Source organism: Oculina patagonica, chromosome 9 (assembly GCF_052425735.1).
Source record: "Oculina patagonica isolate OP01 chromosome 9, crgOcupat, whole genome shotgun sequence".
NCBI lineage: Eukaryota > Metazoa > Cnidaria > Anthozoa > Scleractinia > Oculinidae > Oculina > Oculina patagonica.
This window is the reverse complement of record NC_135766.1, coordinates 5,689,445-5,710,321: the sequence shown is the minus strand read 5'-3', so window position 1 is coordinate 5,710,321 and position 20,877 is coordinate 5,689,445. Positions and strand designations below refer to the sequence as shown.

General features: G+C 40.0%; 2 protein-coding genes across 2 annotated transcripts; both read right to left on the bottom strand.

Annotated features, from left to right (window-relative positions):
- Positions 1-444: 444 nt before the first annotated feature.
- Positions 445-2,804, bottom strand: LOC144666488 (NPC intracellular cholesterol transporter 1-like). The gene is made up of 3 exons (XM_078527918.1): positions 2,488-2,804; positions 1,206-1,462; positions 445-981 (listed from the first exon to the last, which is right to left on the bottom strand). The coding sequence occupies exons 1-3, from the start codon at positions 2,725-2,727 to the stop codon at positions 675-677; spliced, it is 804 nt and encodes a 267-aa protein (XP_078384044.1). The 5' UTR covers positions 2,728-2,804; the 3' UTR covers positions 445-674.
- A 1,690-nt stretch (positions 2,805-4,494) lies between these two features.
- LOC144665280 (proteasomal ubiquitin receptor ADRM1-like) lies at positions 4,495-20,870 on the bottom strand. Its single transcript, XM_078526498.1, has 8 exons — positions 20,664-20,870; positions 11,790-12,039; positions 11,054-11,198; positions 10,198-10,388; positions 7,396-7,428; positions 6,105-6,265; positions 5,459-5,561; positions 4,495-4,827 (listed from the first exon to the last, which is right to left on the bottom strand). The coding sequence occupies exons 1-8, from the start codon at positions 20,856-20,858 to the stop codon at positions 4,664-4,666; spliced, it is 1,242 nt and encodes a 413-aa protein (XP_078382624.1). The 5' UTR covers positions 20,859-20,870; the 3' UTR covers positions 4,495-4,663.
- Between the last annotated feature and the right edge of the window lie 7 nt (positions 20,871-20,877).

Genomic DNA, 20,877 nt, shown 5'->3' with positions numbered 1-20,877 from the left:
CTTCTCGCAGGCTTATTGGGTAACAAGACGCCTTACACCCTTAATATGATGACAAAGTCTGGATACGATATCGACAATGATGAGCCAAATTACTGGCTTGCTCTTAAACAAAGGAATGGAGTGGAACGATCTGACCTCTGTGTAAAATTAACGATCTGACTTTGTAGAACGACCTAATGCGGAACGAAGTGAGCAGATTGCAGATACCTTGCCGGCCAGTCTAGGGTTAAATTTCAGCGATTTTTGAAAGACTTTGTTAGTTTCAATCGACTTAACAGAGAAGAATGAGTTTAATTTAGAGGTGAATTCAGAAATGTCAAAAAATAAACTGATTTTGAACTTTTCAGTCGACAGGACTGTAGGTGATCATGATTTACTGCATGTACTTACTAGCGTAGCACAAATAGCACGGCGGAAAATCGGTGAGTAACGGTGTAGTAACAATGCGTAATAAGTAAATTTATTGGCTAATCACAGTTCTGAATTACATGGGGTTTATTAAAACGTTCTAGACTCTCTTTTTTAAGTTACAGTTAAAATTATTACTTTTTATGGGGAAAGCTAAAATCACGCTTGGGCAAGGGCGTATATCGCAAAGCAAAATTTACTCCACTCCAATAAAAATCGACAGTAATCACGTTTAAATGATCACACTAAGCGTGATCTCGGTGTGTTTACATTTCGATATCGTTAAGCAGCTCAATGCTTCCTGGAGTGGAGTATTTGATTGTGAGATTGGCATGTGAGCTGTCGTTGGTATATACCTCCATGTATTTTATGAAGGCGTTTTCCCAAGCCATTACTTCAGCCAGCTTGCTTTCGTCTTGGTAGTTGTTCACTACATAGGTAATGATCATGGTTGAAGCGTTCTTGTATGCAGTGCCCGTGAAACCAGCTAACGTAATATTCGGGTCTACAGGCCCTCCAAATGCACCGAGGCAAGGCAACTGAAGTTTCTCATCAAATGGAGACGCTGGGTACCTATAACAAACCAAAAACCGAGAAATGTGGGAAAGTTGTAAACCAGCAACATCCTCATTTTTTTCTAGAGTCAAGAGCCCAACAAGATGGTACGTATTGCAATCAATTTGGGAAGAGGAGGGGCTGGGAATGAGGTCGTCAGCCAGTCAGTCAGTCAGTCAGTCAGTCAGATGGTCTATTACCTAACTATTATTCTTTTTCTACACTGCGAACACAAAACTTACTCGGTGCAGAATAACAGATGATCGTGAAAATCAGCCGCACGGAAGTCTATTACGTCTGGATCGGAGCAGTTGAAGCCCATACTGGTGAGACATTTGTTCAGTTTGGTTTTGTTGTTTTGAAAATACTGGAAGATGCTTTGAATGGCGCACTTTTTGGTTTGTGGTGCCAGGGGCTGAAAGCAGATGTCCTCTAGTGTGATGTTGGAACCCTCAAAAGGAACCTTCATGCTGGTGATGACATTCTGGAGATCTAGAGCCTACGAAGAGAAAAGAAAAACGTTAAATTTTCTTAAAGAGCAGTGTCACCAAGATTTAGTACTACTTGAAAATTCAATGCAGGTTTTGGTTTCAATTGGAAATCCACCAAACGGTGGCTTGACCTTGCTAAAACACAGTGTACTAGTCATAAAAATTGTCAAGAATTGCCAGTGCCGGTGTGGCTACGGGTAAATAGCAATGAAGACCAATGAAGTGGCCGAAAACTTGAAAAAGTCGGCCCGACGTTTTCAAGTTTGGCAGTGTTAATTTGATGAAAATCACATGATACCATTGATTCTGTTTTTTTTTTTCATCTTAGAGATTACCCACTTATGGATTAGGAATCATGAAATGTGTAGAAACGTACAACTCTACAGAAATTTCTACGCCTATTTGGACCTCATAAAACGGGCGCCAGTTGGCCTAGGATTGTAGATAGTCCTGGGTAAGTTTGGATAGTCCATTCAAACTTACGGCTTTGGTAGTTGTATAAAGTTCAAAGTGCGTTCGTTCCTAGTTCCTAGTTCCTAATTTCACAGCCGTCACGAGGTACGGGGGAAAAGTGAAACCTCAGGAATGTGGCAATCGCCACCTTTTTGTAACCTTTTTCTAGCCAAAAATGTTAAAACTTTAGCATGTATGCTTAGCTTGAAACACGTTGCTGAGTCTCGCGCATGGTTTGATGAACACAACTACCGTGATTCCCTGCAGGCGAGCGCTACAGAGGGAATCGGGTACTGACTGCTGCTCTCAAAATTTTCGAATAATGAATTTCAAAGCTATTCCGAACTACAATCCTAGACTAAAGTCTTGGACTTGAAGGTTTCACGCGACGCCGTAATCATGCAAAGCAGGAATCATGTATGCATTTGTGGCGTAGATGGCATTACCTGATTGCGTCATTCTGAGACTGCATACTAAGCACTAAGCAAAATCGGCAAGATTTCGTTACATGTAATGGTCGAGATTCGACGTCTACGAACGTTGTGCATGATAGGGTAGAAACGAGACTGGGGATACTTGCCTGATTTAACAACTCCAGATGAAAAATTGGTCCGAATGGAATCCACTTGCCATCTGGGAAGCGGTGATATCCAGTGTTTTGGGGATGGGTTGATGTGATAATTAACTGCTCTTTACGAAACTTGGAGTCGTAAAGTTTCGTGCCGTGTGGAGCAGACCACAGCCTTGCCGTATCTGTTGTAACGAAGAGGAAAAACACTCCGCAAATCAGGATTTCCGCGACTAAAACAAACCTACCCATCTTGACTGTGTATGCAGAGAGAAGCTGTAAAACTGCGTAGCGTACAAATCGTTTCTGATACTAAACCAAGCAAAAAGAAATGCAAGACAGTTAAAACGCTTGATGAGCGATCGATCACGTGGAATTCGCCATCCTGATTGGCCGATTTGTAACAGCGTGTCTCTTTCATGATAAAATTACGAGACAGGGTCGTGACCGTGCCGAATTAAAGCGGAAAAAATAACAATTGACGTTAGATGAAACGAGGGATTTTAAATTAGCTTACGTTTAACGCTTAACCGGCGCCAGTACTAGAGTTTTAATTTTCTTTTGTTATACCAGGAGCCCATTATCTTAAGTATCGTTGACTCTCATTTTGGCTGCATTCTTTTTTATGGATTTTGCTGCATCAGCAGTGATAATTATTGCTGATGCAGCACTGATTTTGAATGTTGCCGCCTCAGCAGCAATTTGCAACTGGGTCTCTGTTGCGTCAGCAGTCTTCTTTATGTGTAAAACACCAGTTCAGAATTAATAAAGTTATTGACGGTATTTATTCGGCTCTTCTGGCTTCGCCGCTCGTTGTCGCGGCTTCGCCGCTTGCTTGTGTGTGCTTTAAACCCCAACAAAACCGCCAGCTACGCAGGCTACCCAACACGTGCCAGTGTTTACTGTACAAGCATTCGAAAGCAATAAGTTCTTTTTATTAGGGACATAAAGTGCTGACAACGAAATTCTTTTGCTACAAATATTTTCACCAGTCAGGGACTACGTTAGGAAGATATATCTGCCGATGTGTGGCTGAGAGCATACTCTCAGGGACCGAGGAGCAGGGTCTCAGGGACTGAGGGACCGAGGAACTCTGAGGGGGGGGGGGGGGGGGGGGGGGGCTGACTAGTGACTTGAAGTGGGGGGCTTAAGAGACTCTTCTCTTAGAAAGTTCTAATTTTTAGGGAAATATTGGGGGGCTAAGCCCCCCAGCCCTGAAAGCTCTTTTCGTTCTCGTTATCCCGAGATCGATCTTTTTAGTCTGCGACTCGAAAAGTAAGTTGCACTGATGTACATAGAGCATTATGCAAACTAGTTCGAAGTTTGTTCTTACAATAGATATTTTATTCTCATATTGGATGTTCGCGAGTGTTTCTTGGTTTATCAAGTTTGATATATATTAATTTAAAATTCTAACTTGTCTCCGATGCTTGGGGGAAAGACAAGAAAATGATCCCTCAGCCCCGATGTGATATTTTTGCTTTATTCTCAAGCCTATTGTACTGGACGCACTGAAATGCCCCCCCCCCCCCCCCCCCGGCCGAATTACGAGCTGTGTTCTTGTGGTAAATTTATTAGTTTTTAAAGAAACTGTTCTGCTGTGTTGGCGGGCAAGTGAAACACTTAGTTGATTTTCAACTGAAAGTTCTGCCTTTGCAATGACATCTGCAAATGGTTAGATCTAAGATGTTCTAGTCTTCTCGGATAACGTGGCCACGTCTCCTGCATCTTCAGTGTTATATGGTCAGCAGGGGGCGTTAACACACTTATCGTTAAGAGTAGGGCATGGAGTTCCCGGTTTTGTGGTCTGATCTTTACCTGATGTACTGTCTGGTTTGGGGTGGGAATGCTAATTCGAAAGTAAACATAGTATTTAGTTGATAAGGTAAATTAACCACCGTAGGGAATTTGGAAACGCTGTCTTTTTTAGCGTAAGCCTTTCATCAGAGCAAAACGGAGCTTGCATAAAAAAAGGTTCAAAAGTAAATGGCTTACTTGGCAATAATAACAACACTCGAGTCTTGATACCACCTGGTAAATTTTAATAAGCACACAACTATTATAAAGGCATACCTTTAAATTTGAACAAACCAGCATAATAAAGAAAAAACTTCACAATTATTAACTACTTGTGCATTGCTATTAATCCATCCGGCATTTCACACGGTCAAGAATTTCTAACTGTTCCTTAGTCCAAGCTCATAGCCTCGTCCTCATCCTTATCTTTGTCCTCAGTCTCCTGATCATCATCCCCGGCTGTAGTTGGCCGTGAGGTTTCATCAGAGGTACTGGTACTGTCAGCAGTGCTTGGACGAGATGATTCTTGAACAGCTCGCACAAACTCAACCATGTCTGAAAAGAAAAGTATTCACGTTCGTTACTCCAACAAAGTCGGCGAAACTCGTAAATTCCTTGTAAAAGGATCCGAAGATTTTTCGGAGTTTTTCGTACCCTACGGTACGATGTCATGTCTGCTTGACACTCTGATGAAAATTGTGGGCTTAATTATTCTTAAATGGTTGTGGCTGGAATGGATACTCTAAATTAAAAAAAGAAAACAGGGAATATTACCCTAAAGTTTGATAAGATAATATATGTTTTGTGCAGAAAAAGTTTAAAACCTTCTTAGATAAATTTTACTACATTAAAAAATCTTATGAAAACAAGTCGAACCTGGTTAGTTAACAATTATTCACCAAAGTGAAGGTGAATAGTGGTGGATATTTACCGAGGCGCGAATATCCACCACATTCAATAACACGGGGTGAAAAATTGTTTTAGTATATACACTGAACCACGCTAGCTGAATAACTAGCTTACCAAAACATAACTTTCGGTAACCAAAGCTACACAGGAAACCATTTTGTTTCTCTTCTGCTTAAAGGTGAATAGTACTTTGCTAATCACCTCCGAGTTAACCAATCAACGAGCACAAAAAGCACTATTCACTTGTGTGGTATATACTCATTAATAAGTCATTTACCTCCTCTCCTAGCGGCTCCCATAACATCATCACTGAAACCAAACTGTCCCATTAATGGAGCAAGTTGCCCTGATTGTAGTGCAGAACTGAACATTCCCAAGGCCTGAACATGAAGATAAGCAGTAAATAACGGTTAATATTTTACTCATATTATGATAACACAACGTTATGTACACTACCGCAGTTGGAGAAGCTGGTTCTTATAAAATGTATACTGTTACTCTAATTGAGCTGTGAGCCATATTTCCCTTACCATAGAAACTCTATCAAGACATCCACATATAGGAGAAACAGGGCTTTCAGTGCCCATACATGTACGGTTGGCCATTAACTCTGGTTTCTGTGGCATAAATCAACTCGGTAAGGAGTATTGTAACCCCTCCCCACCCCCAGGATGGGATGCTAGTACATCAAAAAGTTTGCCCTCCAGCCCCACCCCGAATATTTAATTCATTGGTTCCCATTTATACACCTGGGTGGAGAGGGGCATTTTGAGAGTAAAGTGTCTTGCCCAAAAAACACAACACAGTGCCCTGGCCTGGGCTCAAACTTCAACTGCACAATCCAGAGTCCGGCATGCTAACCATTAGGCCGCTGCCCCTCCCACTCAGGCTAATGCACCTAAGCCCTGGTTATACATACTCACCTGCTGAAACTGAGGTGAACGCAAGGTGTTTGCCAGTTCTGTGGGGCTCTGTGGCAGCTCCTCACCAGCTGGGAGAAAAGGAGCAAGCTGCTCACGAAACTCTGGGTCTGCCATCAGAGGCATCAGTGAGTCAGGGGTGAGCACATTGGTCAGATCCACACCTGTAATGAGCAGTAGATACAATTTAAATGTTGAGTCTTTAGAAACAAGGGCTCACAAGTACAGTCTGTACAGGTGTATTACACTGGTTTCTGTACCATGAAGCATCTAGAAGTATTCTACTGTTAACAGTGATCCTCATAGATGGAATGCTAGTCCATTGTGCATTCCTCTTCAGCATTATGTTAAGTTTCCCTTAAGCCAATTTATGTTGCGGCTGCTGTTCAACAAAATAATGTTAAACCATGTATCATGTGATGTTGAATGTTGAAATGTGACATTCAACATGTTGAACATTGTTAAACGGGATAGAACCTGGCAGATCGATCAACAAGCAGTCGCAACATTTGTTGCTCAACAAATGTTAAACCATGCATCATTGGCTTTTTAGGCTTTTTTAGGTACACTGTACATACTCTTTTTCCTGGTTAGATCTATTATACTAAAGGTACTGAGATAGTAAAGTGTCTTGCACAAGAACATAAGAGTACGAGTATCCTGGCCAGGGCTTAAACCTGGACCACTTGATCCAGAATCCATTGCACTAACCATCAGACCACTGTGACAGCATGTACCATAGCAAAAATGTTTCATTCAAATTACCGTATTTTCTCGATTAAACGCCCCCGGCGTTTATTTCAAACTTGGCCCGATAGGGCCGGCGTTTTTTTGATTCCAGGAGTTTTTTCAGGCCCTATGTTTCTAAGAAATGATTTTTATTCATTATTTTTGAAAGCTTTATAATTAGACATTATTTTTAAAGCATATTAAACCTTTAATAATTGTTTAAGGTGTTTATTTTCAAATACAGCTTGGAGACCCGACGTTTATTCGGGGCTCGGCGTTTAATCGAGAAAATACGGTACACTGATGTTTCTGTTTTCATACAGTTTGCTTCAAGAACTAAGTTTAGAATTAAAGAATAGAAAAATGGTGCTTGGCAGAGGAAATTCTTACATGTGGTTCCCAGAGAATTACAAACCAAGCCCAGCAATGTTCATCGGAAATTTCATGAGGGAGGGGGGATTCAAAAACCAAAGCATTCCCAGCAAGGTGGATTCAAACAAAAAATTCAGTGGGAGGAGTATGAATCTTTCTGGAACAGTAAAAAATGTGAAAGTATCTAACTCACTTTCCCTTGGCTGTTCTGCATTCTCAACAGGTACTGCAATAAAAATATCATTATTATTTTTAGTTACAAAATTACATGTGTGTATTATTGGCACAAGTTTGCAGCATGTGTGATGTAAAAAATCCACAGAGTGATGTAATTTTTGGCATGTTTGAAAGGCTGGTAATTGTACTCCATATTATTTTATACCCACTCTCTTCAACTAAGAACTATAAGAAGTGTTTAACGTGTTTGTCTGTCCCAGCCTCATGATTACTTGGGTCACATGGAAACAAAATTAATACTTGCAAGAACTGAAGAATCATCAGGGGCTCTTCACTCACATGAAATTTATGTTGTCACTTGTTCTTCACTGTATTCCTCCTATCTAATCCAACTACAGCCCATGTTTTAAATGGGACTTGGGCAAGGTTAAACTTACATGTAAGATAATGCTGGTCATCAGTTTCCGTCACTAATGCAGGATGGTCGGAGGGCTTTCAGGGGTCCTCAGAAAAATTACAACTCTTCTGTTGTCAACAGGAGAGTTGCCTTAAGGTTAAACAAGGACACTGCCTATAAAAGGGATAGCACCTCCCCCTCTTTGTCACGAAATCCTTGTTTCAATGGCTTAATCAAATATGGCGGACTATGCGAGCAAGAAGGGGAAAATTCCTTGACCGATAATAAAGTCAAATCCTACCTTCTGATCTTTAATTTTACTTTAAAATACTCACTTTCATAAAATGAAATCAAAAAACACCAGGAATACCTCTTTTGTAGCTAAAATCTAAAATTTTGCCTTACAAAATTTGAATTTCGCGCCCGTAACGGTTCCCCCAATGGCGAGATGCTCAAAATGGCACACAGACTCCTCTCAACTGAGATGGGCCTTTTTGAGCCCTCAAAATGAATGGCTTGTGGTCTTTCTTATTAAAGCATGCTCAAGTCGTGGTTTAATGGTTAACAAACAAATAAAATCCTTTGAGAAGATGACTGTTTGCTTCATGGCGGGCGTTGCGCCATTTTAGAAAAGCAACTTCTGTCTTGGATCGAACCACCCTGCCTTCTTCGCTAATTCGTTTATTTTAATATTTAAGTTTATTGTCAATTCGGCTTTACTTCTTGATATTTTTTTTGGCCGATTCTTCAGAGAAAAAAGCCAAAAGATGCCTTCTTCTGCAAGCACTCGGATCGATACTTGAACGTCATGCGAAGCTTATGTAGGATATCATTTGACTTTGGACAGGTTGCGTTTTGGCCGATGGAGAGATTCACCGTAATATTGGACTCAGGTCTTTAAGGAAAACCTTCGTGCATTATTTGTTTGGTCTAAGGACGCTGTACAGCACCTAATAAAAGCAATGAATGCATTTGTAGTGGAACGTTTATGCGTTGAATGTGTGCTCTGCGACTGACGTTTGCTGTATCGACCCAAGCTGTATCGGCGGATATGCTGTATCGACCCAGGGGGAAAATCTTTGTATCGACTGCCTATAGCCTGAATTACACCAGGGTGTTTCACTGAGATGGATTTTTTGATACATGATCGAGGTACAGTAATACAAACCATTTCGATTTCATACTGAATGTGTTCAATGAAATTATCTGCATTGTGTCTGGTGAAGATTTTTGTCACATATCGCATCACAGTTTACAACTAAGGTCTTTCTAAATATTATTGATTTATCCCAGTATAGTTTTGCTTGCTCCTGAGTATATATAGGAGTATTATATAGTAAAAAGATTCGCTACAACTTTGAAGTTCGGATTTATTTGCTACCTCAAAATATTTGAGGTTCAAAGGTGTTGATAGATTCCTGCAGAAACAGAATGAATCAAGGGGAATCAAATTGCTTTCTTGACCTTTCTGGGTTCTGGGCTTACTTCGTGCCATTTATTTGAATTCAAACGATTATAGACCTCAAACGAGTGTTGGAATTTTCAAAGGGAAATGAGTTTGTTTTCGCAAAATACTCAATCGACAAGGGAAAAGCAGCCCACATATACAATTATACTTGCAAAGTAACAAATTGAAGCAACCGTTTCTAATTTTCAAAGCGCCCAGACATAATTTCAAGTTGTTGTGCCGCGCAAACCGAGGTGAACATTTGAACTGAGAACTAAAAGGATAGAACTAAGTATATAAAAAAAATTGAAAGAAATATATATCTCTCCCAAGATTCAGGCGTTCCACGCTCGGTAACTTGCGACGCTACCACCTAAAACAGCACATTGCTTTCGGGTTGATGTTGACGGGTCGATGTCTAGAGTGAAATGACTGACGGCTCGCCCAGTCCAAGGTTCCTTATATAGGCAGTGTCCGTGTTTAAGCCATTTGCTGATGTTTCTGCTCCTGTCCCCCCCCCCCCTCCCCCCTTCTAGGTGAGTATTGGTACTTATAAAATTTTTTCCACTGAGTATTATTTTGATGGTGATAGTACCTGGTGATTGCCAGGTACTATCATAAATACATTCCACGCTTGTTTGAAGCTCCTACAAAGCTTACAGGCACCTTCCCAAACTCATCCACTAATTAATATTGGTGATGAGTTAAATTATCTGGCCTTTCAAAGTTTTATAGCTTGCCAGCACTTTCTTTCACCACTTTTATAGTCTGAAATTTTTCATTTCCACAGATTTTATTTGGCTGACAGTAAATCTAAAACAATTTTTGTTTCAGCCATATTGATCAAGTCCTTTCTCTCATAATTCTACACATGCATGCTTGACTGCCTTTATAATGACGTTATGAGAAGAATTTCCACATAAAAGTTGATCAACTGATAAAAATAATAAGAATACAGTCCTCAGTTTCACTACCTTGAATGTTGGACAGAATATTCTGCAAGTCACTCAGTTGCACAGCATGCCGAGCAGCAGGAGGCTGGGTTGGACGGGAGGGTGCAGGGGGCACAGTAGGGGTAGCTGTGGCAGGGCGTGGTGTGGTGGTCCCTGAGGATGAAGCAGAGGACGTGCTCCTAGGCCCTGGTGAGGACTGTACTCTGGTAGGCCTATGTAAAAAAATGGAAATAAAGTACGGCGCATTATAATCATAAGGGCGGAAAGGGGGGGAGGGGGGTGCAAATCTGCCTTTCTGTGTTATTTTTGGCCAAGTCTGTCAATCCATCACTATTTTTGTACAAATCTGAATTCACATTACCTAAAAACTTTGTCTGGTGTGTACATGTAGTTTTCACTACAATGGATGTAGATGTTGTTTTCTGCCACTTTTTAAAAAAATTCCTTTTCATTGCTTGTTTTCGCACAAAGACTGACCAAAGTGATTCAAACTTTGTTTAGTATCCATGATCCAAACTTCCTGACATGAAGAGTCCGAAATCCTTGCTCAATTTTTTACCTAATCTGAATTTCGCATTAAGCAGTGCTTTGTTTTGAAAATCTACAAATCCAATCAACGAATCACAGAAATCCGCAATCCGGGTGCTCCGTTGATCTGCCAACCTGTTCACCCCACTCAATTTAAGATTTAATTTCAATAAGCACCTCCTACCCAATTAAATACCCCACTCCAGTAAATGCCACTATTCTGATGGCATCATGTTCTTCGAAATTGCACAGACAGGGAGGAGAATCAAATTAAATGTGCAATGCATGACACTAAATACAGTTACCAAGATCATAAATATGTGATACCCTACAATACTCATGTACTTACGTAGGTGATGCCGCTGTGGGTGCACTTATAGAGCTGCCAGCACTAGACAGCCCGCCATGGCCCCCCAGTCCACCATAACCACTCAACAACTGCAGCAACTGCTGCTGATCTAGATTACCTAACAGACCTTGCAGCTGACCATCACCTGTGAAGACAATTTGAATGGGTTAGTACCAGTACTTGGAACTGAGGGGGTGATAAGAGATACATGTACAACATCAATGAAAAGTTACTACCCGCTTGCGAGACGAGATTCACATCTAGCAAGACCCCCATCAGACACAATTCTTGAATTAAGAGATGCAATGCTCATGTAGAGAGACAAAACACTTGTTTTGCAAGAAGCTTCAAATTCTGTAAGTGCAATTTGACTTCAACTTAGATTTTAATGGGCTACATTGTACATGTGTTTCAGTAAAACATAGCTAATGATCTGTGAGTTTATTGAATGCCACATGTGCAAAGTTATTAAAGTTAATAATGTAGATGAATAGGTGTACATTGTACATTTACATGTAGCTCTTTCCTGGTGTACATGTATGTAAATTTCATGTTCTGAACCTCCTATCAAAAAATAATGTGTGCTGGCAGAGGATACAGGCCTATGACTGGAAGCAACTGGTTGAAGGTGGTAATCAGCACATCATGTTTCAAGCTTTAATTTGTAATTGATTACCAAGATGGGAGAAATTCACATATTCCACAAAATTACAAGTACACATGTACAATTACTCACCCAACTGCTCTGTTAGGCCAGCTAAGGCAGGGGGGAGCCCACTGCCACCACCTCCTGTCCCAGGGGTCGGAGGGTTGTTGAGCAGGTTGTTAACTTTGGTGGTATACTCATCATCTTTGTCTGTCTTGGGTTCTTGCATCCAGAAAAAGAACTTGCGTGTGGATGACTTGAATTTCAGGATGAACGCCCTGCCTGTTGTGCACTGTTTGACACGCTTGTACTCAATATCATCAGGAAAGATGATCAGATCCTGTTTGGGAAGGTGATGAAAAATGTTATTTTTGGTGTGGCTGGATAAGGAGTGAGGGGTGAGAGGTTTAAAGTAATAGAGATTTGAACCTTGACAGCAGTTGAAGGTAGTTTTAATTACGGATTAAATGTACGTACAACTCATACATACATGGATTTAGCCTCAAAAATGACTACAGACTATAACTCAAAATTTAGACTCCCTGTGACACATCAATCACCTCCCACGAGCAACCACATACTCTTTACATTCCAGGTGGTCACCAACAGAAGGTTTAACTGTATCAGTTTCCAGGGTGTAAGGAATGATATACAGTATCCAATCAAACCACTTATTAATATTAGTGAATCAAAAAGTTAAACTGAAAACAAAGTGAAAATAAAAAATTCACATTACTTCCGCTTCATCTGTAGCTTCATACATGTATAACAATACCACCGTAATGATTCGATTAAGCACCCTCCTTCCAATAAGCGCCCCCTTCCGAATAAGCGCCCCCCTTCGAATGTGTTTTTGTTAATAAGCGCCCCCATTCTTAAAAGCGCTCCTATTGTGGCTAACTGACCCTACTAAAGTCATTGATGACGAAACGATAAACTCATGAACATTCACCGTACCGTACATGTATATATTTACTGCTAAAATGAACAATTCTTGTAAAAGTAACTGAATTCTCAACAATTTGTTACTGTTACAGTTTAGGTTATTGCTAGTTATTTTAAAATATATTAAGTTTTTGTTTTGAACATTTGGTTGTTTCGCAAAAAATTAAATAAGCGCCCTGTCCCGAATAAGCGCCCTGTCTCGAATAAGCGCCCTCCCTTAAGGTGCCAAAAGTAAATAAGCGCCCCGGGCGCTAAATCGAATCATTACGGTACCCTCCATTTCAAATTCACTTTTATTATTGATTGATCATTGATTAATCATCGATTGGCTTAAACATTTTAATAGCGCAAATTTCTATGCGGATATTTTAGCCCAACCCTGGGATGATATAAAGAAATTGTATGATCCTAATGATATGTGGAGGAGGTGGAAAGAATTATTCCTGAATGTATGTGAAAAGCACGCACCGATGAAGACCAAACGGACACGAGATTCTAAATCACCATGGATAACCACTATTTTAAAAAAGCGGATGAATTTCAGAAACCGCCTCAAAAGAAAGGCTATTACGACAAAGGATCTATTTATTTGGAACCAATTTCGAATGGTTAAAAATCAAGTGAATTGGGAAATTAATAGCGCTAAAAAAGCGTATTATGAAAATGCCTTCAACAATTGTTGTGGGGATCAAAGGAAAACATGGAAAACAATCAATGAACTGACCTCACGAAAATCCAATAAAACTGTTATTAATGAGATGGAATATAGTGGGGTAAATTCTGAAGATCAAACAGATATAGCTGAAATGCTAAACTCCTTTTTCACAGAAGTTGGGCCAAGCCTTAGTGGAGATGTAACAGAAGTTGATAAATCCTTCGACGAATTTCTTACCGCAACTGATAAAAATTTTGTTTTTGAAAAAACAACACCTACACATGTTTTTGCACTACTATCAAAGCTTTGTAGGTCAAAGGCAACAGGATTAGATAATATTTCAGCGAAAGTCAAACTTCTAAGGGAATGTCCTGATTTACTGGCAGAATCTCTCACTCATATATTAATTTTAATCAATCCCTAATGACGGGTATCTTTCCCGATGAGTGGAAATCTGCCAGAGTCACTTCATTGTATAAAAATTCTGGGAAGCGTTCTGATCCAACCAATTATCGGCCAATATCAGTAATTCCAGTTGTGGCCAAAGTCTTTGAACGGATAATCTACGATCAACTTTATCATCATTTAACAAAAAACAACTTTCTCTCGTGCCATCAATCTGGTTTTCGGTCTCTGCATTCCACGCTCACCGCACTTATCGAAGCTACAGATAGCTGGGCCTTGGATATTTGTTGAATTATTCTTTGCTCGTGTCGAACGCTTCAAGGTTCTTGAGATTCAACATGACAAATCTAAACTTACTTTGATCCGATTTACATTCGTTCGCTAAGGGAAATAATTGTAGTCTTTTTAGATCTCAAAAAGGCATTTGATACAGTAGATCACGATATTTTGTTGCGAAAATTGCAATACTATGGGATTTGTTGGACCAGTCATCAATGGTTTGCTTCTTATTTAGATACTCGAACACAGATTTGTCATATTAATTCTTGTAAGTCAACTCCGAAATGTCTAAGATGTGGTGTTCCCCAGGGAACAATTTTGGGACCTCTTCTGTTTTTGATATATATTAATGACTTACCACACTGTCTGACATATTCGGAACCCAGAATGTACGCAGATGATACTAGCCTAACACTTGCTAGCACTGACATTGAGCATATAAATTATCGCTTTAATCACGACCTGAGAAATGTGTACAAATGGCTGTCTGCTGAGTTTATGCTTATTGCATCAAGGCAGAAGTTATCACAATTTACGGAAAGTCCCTCTCTTACTATAAATGAGAACGCAATAGAACAAGTAACCTCCGCTAAATCCCTCGGAGTTTATGTTGATCAAAATATAAACTGGGAGTGTCATATTGAAAACATTTCTAAGAAGAAAGCTTGTGCCATTGGTGCAATTAAACGAATTCGGCATCTCACTCCATTTAATATTTTAATCAAAGTTTATAATAGCCTTATTCAACCACAATTTGATTATTGCAACGTAGTGTGGGGAAGCTGTAACAAGGGCCTTTCTGAAAAATAGGGCCCCAATGGTCCATGTGTTTTGCTGCTGGCGTCTGGGCATGTGGGCAGTGGTCGGCTGTCTCCTCGCACTTGTCACTCTCTCCGTCGTCTTCTCCCCCCTCCCCCCCCCCCCGGTCTCCCCTGGGGGGTGTGCCCGCTCCCCTTGGGCCCCTGCTGGGTTCGTCCCCTCTCAGTGCTCGGTCCTCCTGGTTCTGTCTCGCTCCCGCTGCCCCCGGGTCTGGCTGCTTGGTGTGCAGGGGGTGTCGGCCTCACTGTCCTGGTCGGCGGGTTCCAGTCTTCCTCGCTCAGATTTCTCTCTGGGTGGCTCCCCGTCGCTTCCCGGTCCGGCGTCCCCGCTCGTCGTCCGCTCGTTCATGTTGGTCGTGTTCTCGGTGTTGTTCTCCTCTTCGCACCCCCCCGGTCCCGGCACACTCCTCAGCCGCCTCGGCACAACACAAAAACTGCAAAGGCTTCAAAACCGCGCAGCTCGTACCCTAATGTCTGCGAGCTATGATAGTAATTTAGATGATTTGTTCCGGACACTGGGGTGGCGAAGACTCTATTATCAAAGATTGGAACAGAAGTCTATCCTAATGTAATAACCGGTATGCAATGCATACTAAGGCGAGGACGTTCCAGTAAAGCAAGACAGTATGTTAAAAATTCCAGACAAAGAACTGAGAAGGGACCTTTCGGGCTTCGTTTTTTTGTTGTCCTATTTCAGACTGTGACATCACTCTTGAGAATCACTACTTTCAAATTCAGAAAAAATTCTCTTGGTATTCAGCATCATGTGATTTTGAAATGGGCTACTTACACTGACAAAGCCAAAAATGTCTATTGAGTGAAAATGCGAGTCCAAAAGATGTGTGATTTACAGCAAGGAGCCCAAATGTGTGACCACTTTTAATGAATTCACATTCTTTCGTGCAAGGCAAAAATTGTTAGTACATTAAAAGTGGTCACCCTTTTGGGCTCCTCACTGTAAGTCGAAAGTTGAGACACTGAGACATTTGCTATAAAAGGGGGGGGGGGGGGGAATGGGTTTGTCAGGTAAATAAAATTTTAAAATACAGTACTTTGTTTCCGGTGGTGTTTTTAGTTGTGCATTCCAAGGAAAGATTAGTTTCTAACCAATGTTACTGTAATTAATAAAAGGCAAATTGTAAGCTGCTTTGATCACAAAATTGGCACGATTTAATTCATACAACTCTAATAAGATGTCTTTTATCACGACTTTTCACAATGGAAGGCAACATATTTTGTAACTTTACTAGACAGCTAGGAAACTTCCACAACTTTGGCAAGAATAAAATGTCTTGAAATAATGTATCTAGATTACCTCTTGTTTAAATGTGGCTTAAAGTTGTCTGCACTGACTGTACAATCTGTAATGTAAATTTTGTGCAGTAAGTCCAAAAACTTAATATCACTTAAAACACGCAGTGCAAGCTTAAGGAAGTACAAGTTTCCAGGAAGTAAAGTTGATATAGCATCTTGATTTACTCTTGTTAAATTTAAATGGGGCTGAAAGTTGTTTGCACTTTCTGTACAATTTGTGATGCAAGTAAGTCCAATAAGTCCAACATCTTGATACAGTACATGTGGAGTCTAGGAAGTAGAGTTGATACAGTGGTTTGCCAGTAATGAATTTGAATTGAGAGTCTTTCAGTAGCAAATCCAGAGATGTTTTACACAGTTTATTTTTTTAACTTAGGTGTTATTGCTACATGCTTTTCGCTGTGTTTTTTTTTTTTAAATATATCTGCCATTCATAGTGAGGATTGGGCTTCTATATATTGCATAGAGGCAGAATAGAGGCCAATAACCAGTTCCAGTCAAAGCAGTTCCAATGCAATAGCCACATTCACACATTCATGCTGCTTCTTGACAAAGTGCAGATTAAACATATTGAAGCAATTAGGACAAAACACAGCTGTCAGTGGATTCTTTGAAAACTGTATTTTGGATGTTTTCTGTTGTTTTTTAATTCTGTTCTGTAAACATAATAAAAGAAAGAATCAATTGTTAAAATTGATTGCAACATTGCAACAATTTATTGCAACATAAGTAGTTACTTAAAATTTTCTTTTTTCTGAAACACATCTTTCTACATGTACACTATGCTTCTTAAATCATTTACTAGTTATTATGGTCTACAAAAATGTATATACTCTTTTTTGGTTGCTATTAAACCACCCAGCTTTAAGGTCACTTTAGTGTGTCTTGAGAACACCAGTTTGGACTCTTGATTTATCAGTATTTATTTAGATTTGTATAAATGTGATCAATTGTAGTTCTTTTGTCAGTGGTAAAGCCTGAAATAAGTTTGTTTCTATCCATATTTTACAATCACTTGTTTATAATTATTTACTGCTGCTTTGCACACCATTATTAAGATCAATGTTGAAATCTGACCTAGTAGTCTACGAAAACGTTCTGTTGACAGAAGGGATCGCGAATGAAGCTCTCTCAATGCTTAGTAATCTATAAATTCCAGCAAATTAAATATAACAACATCTAGCAGATATTTAGCCTTTTAAAATCGTTATTTCGATTCCATAAATACTTTGTCCATTATGTTATTCAATAAAGTACATGTACAAGCAAACTGATATAAATTTTTGATCGCTCACCTCAGCAGTTGTGGCAATATATTCTTTTGCACTTCTCCTCTTCAGTTAAAGCTCAGGTTACAATGTCGCCAGTAGTTCAGATCACAAATATATCAATCCTGATGTTTAATTAGCCGTGTTTATATTGCTTTCAATGCTTTATATCCAGTTCAACTTCAGTCTTGAAAGGCAAAGGTCTGCCGAAACAGCACTCGCCAGCTGACTCCAAGCTCGTAAACCACAATTTAGTTCGGTGTGTCGATAAGGTTTTTGTGTACTATGATATCTCAATATGTTTGTAAGTGAGCGCAATTTAAGCTACTAATCTTACTTCGAGTTAAGGCTTCTGGCTGCGAAAAAGTCTCAAATAACCAAGATGGCGGAGGAAAACAATCTCAAGCCATATTCTTAGTTACCAATCCCCCTCGGTTCGAATCATCACATCGCCCATCGCCCGTTGTAAACCCAACCAATTTATCGCTTCATAACATAAGGCTCGAGACTAACGTCCTCGCCTAAAAAACATTACATGGTATGACTCCTGATTATCTGAGATCAAGATTTGTATATTGTGACGATGTTAGTGCTTATCGTTTAAGGAATACCGAAAACAAATTAGTTCTTCCACAACCTCGAACTGATTATCTCAAGAAAAGTTTTTCGTACAGCGGAGCTCAGTTGTGGAACAACTTACCTATAGACCTAAGACAAGCATCTTCACTGGCCGATTTCAAATCTAAATTAAGTCGGCACAGTTTAAAGTAATATCTAAATTTTAAGTAAATTTTAGACACGGCCTCCATGAAAAGCAGACTTTTCTTTTTTTTTTTGTTATTTGAATTTGTTGTTATTAAATTTTTGTAGTTACAGTACCGCCTGGAATCATATGCACATCAGCCGCGGGTTTCCCGTGCGTCCACCTCGGGAGGAACGAACGAAGCACGAGACGAAACCGAGGGAATCACGCGTTCTTCAAAGCCGCGTCTTCGTGCTTTTAATTGCCTTTGTTAGCTTTATTGTTGCTCTTCATTGTTAGGTTTTTGACACCGTCACCCAAGAGATTTGATCGGAAATCACAACAAAAAGAGAACGCTGGTTCGTCCAAAAAATCAGCGGAATAACCCGGAATAACATTTTGATCCCGCCGCCTGCGAAAAACGTGCGACATTGAAGAGAACGTTTTTAATATTTGCCTAAACATCGAAATATCACAGGATTATTTCTTGCCCTGTTTCAAATGTACTATAAACCGCAGCTACAAACTGACTTGACGAGTTTTAAATCGAAAATCCATCGAAAGTTGTTTGCTGTGCATGTTCACGCTTCGATTAATTTCATTCAAGATTTGCATAGTTAAACATATGTTGACGAGTACTTATCCTCGCGTTGTCTTATTTATTCTGTTTTTTATCAGACAAGTAAATATTATTTCGCCTGCTTGCACTCAAATTCATTTTATTACCGGTTTTCTTGTCCCTTTGCAATTTTTTGAATCAGAGACTGCCGGACCGGCACAACCAGTTGAATTTTTGCATATTCATTCGACCAACATATTTTAGGTAGTTTTCCGCACGATGTCACAAAAGTTTTACAATCAAAAATAAAAAAAGATCAAACCCTAAGAAGGAAAATTATCGGCACAAGATATGAGATCTTAAAAAATACAAAATCTAAACGTGCTACGCAAGCGCTCGTTCATTCGTTGCTTGACACTTCTCAGAAATCGATCAACTTTGCTCAGCTTGGTCGCGCGCGAAAAATTTTGTTAAAGAAGGGAAGAAAAATTTCTGAAACGGTCAGGTAATTACAAGATGTAGATGGGTTACAGATCGAAGGAAGAACTATCGGGAAGTTGTTGCAGAAAACACAATTTGTCAATTGCCGAAAAGCTGCGAAATGACAAGTTTATTCATCGAGTTGTTTACCAGCATACCGAGTGTCTGGAAAGGCAAGACAGGATTCATGTTCTTTGTAGTTGTTTCCGACTACCATCGAGCCGAAAATTACGAACCCAACGTCAAATTTAGAACTGACCGAAAATAGCTATTCTGATCGGCGCGAATTAATTCTTATCGGCAAAAATCTAGTTGAACGGCAAATGAACTTTTGGTGGGGAAGCCGACAATTGTCGGCATTTGTTGCTCGAAAGAGAACACATTTCCCGCAAATAAATGTCATTGATTTCTTAATCTTCTGTGAAACTTTTATTCGATCTTAATAAACGCTCGCCTTGTTAAGTAACAGACTTTAAATACGTTCGTTTTCATAACTAGACATTGCAAGAAAACATGACAAGCGTGACCTTTGCGACCTTTATTTACACACGGGCGTCGATCTGTCAGATCATTTGAAGATAAGAAATCCTTGGCGCGGCTGCAAAAAGATTTTCGCTTCCTTCATTTTCGGATGAATAAATCGAGAGAAGTGCTTTTACAGGCCTCATTAATTTCGATTTTTTCATTCACGTTTTGCATTTTTGATAAAATTAATTCTTTCGCGAAGCGACAAGTTTCGACTCAAAAGCTTCTCATGCTAGCACGCACGGAACATTCAATACGAACCCGTGAAGATCTTGAAGTTCAACAAAATTTACCGGTAATCCCATAAAAACTGTTTGAAAGAAATTTGCATTTCGTTGCTGAATACGGTGTAAGCAAGTTGTAAATGTGAGAAAAAATCCATTGAAACGAAAACAATAAAAACAAAAATAGCCGACAGATCCTTTTGTGTCGGCCTTTCGTCCATTTGACCGAAATGAATTTCTGACCTCGGTTTTCATTCGTGAACCGCGCGGGTTTCGTTCGTGAACCGCGCGGTTTCGTCTCGTTCCTTCCGCGTGCAATACACGCGTTCTGCCCTCGAGCTTCACGCGTGCCAATGTGCATATGATTCCAGGCGGTACTGTAGTTAGATAGGTAGATAGTCCAGTAACTTAATTGACTGATGGAAAAACCGTGTATAAATAAAGTTATCTTATCTTATCTTATCTTACCTTAAATGATAAAAATCGATTGTACAGGTGTGTATCCCCCCTCCCCCTCCCCCTCCCCCCCCCCCCCCCCCCAAATCGTCACAGTCCCGGCCCGTTTATGATCTTATTTTCCATGGATCAGATCTCTTTAATCTATTCTCTCCTACTGCTAGTTCATCGTCATTTTAGAAGTACTATGATAAAGTGAGCTATTTATTTTAAGCTGTAAACCATTAAAATAAAGTAGGATAAAGTAATTGTAAACCTCGGAACAAAAGAACAATTGTCAAATTTTTGGCTTACGTCTTCAACATTTCCCGTGCCGCGATCCTTCCAGCAGAAGTGCATCAGTGAGTCTTCACTCTGATAAATATACACCAATCCCTTCCTTTTATCCGGTGTAACAGTTGTCCCGTTCAATGTCATCTTACCAGCGCGAAATTCGACGAGATTTTTCGACGAAGACCTGCCGGCATGACCAAAGAGTCCGCTCGCCATCTTGAAATTGTCAGAATGA